The 1,384-nt window shown below is 29.3% G+C and overlaps 1 protein-coding gene across 2 annotated transcripts in view; it reads right to left on the bottom strand.

The window, feature by feature from the left end:
• Positions 1-1,072: 1,072 nt before the first annotated feature.
• Invadolysin (leishmanolysin-like peptidase, invadolysin) overlaps positions 1,073-1,384 on the bottom strand; it is a 290,690-nt gene continuing 290,378 nt past the window's right edge. For both annotated transcript variants that reach the window (XM_018457989.1, XM_018457990.1), the window contains exon 14: positions 1,073-1,262. In XM_018457989.1, coding sequence (XP_018313491.1) covers positions 1,104-1,262 — 159 coding nt within the window. In that variant the 3' untranslated portion in view covers positions 1,073-1,103. The remainder of the gene's footprint in view (positions 1,263-1,384) is intronic.

Here is a 1,384-nt window from a genome sequence, read left to right on the forward strand (position 1 = left end):
TATGCTTACATCGTTATTTTTCAGTAACGTATAGCGTTTCTTTATTAGATTTATTAATTTCTACAACTAATTTACGTCATTTGTAAAAAAAATCTTGTATTATTTTTATATCGGCAGTGGATGCATGCAGTCCGTGTGTACACACATTCGTCAGATAATATCAGCAATTATCTATCAACTACAAACTACAATATAATCATTCATCGTCTCAAATTGAGCGATGACCGAGATTATTCACTTTTGCTGAGACAACATTCGCACAAAAGGTGATGACTAAAATATATGTGTCAGAATTAACAGTTTGTGGTCCGCCGCGGTATTGTACATGGAATTCGATGTTATATTTCTACTGACGGCACAGTGCCGTCGTGTAAGAATATCTTATCCATAGTATATTAAAACTCGTTGTGATTATGGATAAAAAAATGTACATTTTACATTAAAAAAAACAAGATATTTTTGCTACTTTACTTCAGTGTTTTGACAAAAGTCTCCTTTTTTTTAATTTGATCAATCTGTTTTCACTGATTTTATCTTACCAGAGACGGAGAGAGCAATCTGTTTGTGTGATGGAACTTTAATAAGTTATATTAAATTGTATACATTTGTGTTTGTGGCTCAAAAATGTGTGGCTTAGTTTATGTTATCGTAGTTTGCTTTTGTCAGATGTTGCTACAGTTTAATACAGACTGCAGACCTCAAAATGTTAATTAAAATGAAATACACACATATATATATATATACACAAATTAACAAATTGAATATGTAATTGAGAAGCATATATAATATGAAATTGGCATCTAAAATGCCTCGTCACATTATTACCAGAATCCAAATAAAATACATATATTTATCACGCAAATTTAATATATTTAAATTAAAGTCAGTTGATAACTCCCCTCTGTTATTTAAAATCATTTGGCCAATATCTTATCATATAGATAACAAGCCTATTTACGATTGTCATCTCGGCCAATATTAATTATGTTTTTCATTAACAAAAATTAGATTACATTGTCAAAACATAATACACAAATGAGTAAATGATATTTATAAATTTAGATTTAGATAATGTTAAAACATTAACTAACAAAGACAGTGTATCATCTAGCGACAAAGGATAACATTGCAATAATAAGCGTTGATATACTTAGACTAAAACTATCTGCGGACGCACAGTGAAGATAGTCTTTATGATAATATGAAGGTGGACGTTCGTTTCCTGCAGACTTACACCACTCCTTTCGTGTTTTAAATTCCGCCTAAAAATAAAAGAATAAAGCAAATTCGGTCATTAAATTACATTTAGTTATATATCTATTATGTATTATATATTATAGTCCATATAAAAGTATATAATAACACACACACACACACACACACA

The sequence above is a fragment of the Mycetomoellerius zeteki genome, unplaced genomic scaffold, assembly GCF_001594055.1.
Source record: "Mycetomoellerius zeteki isolate Tzet28-1 unplaced genomic scaffold, Tzet1.0 scaffold70, whole genome shotgun sequence".
In the NCBI taxonomy this organism is placed as follows: domain Eukaryota; kingdom Metazoa; phylum Arthropoda; class Insecta; order Hymenoptera; family Formicidae; genus Mycetomoellerius; species Mycetomoellerius zeteki.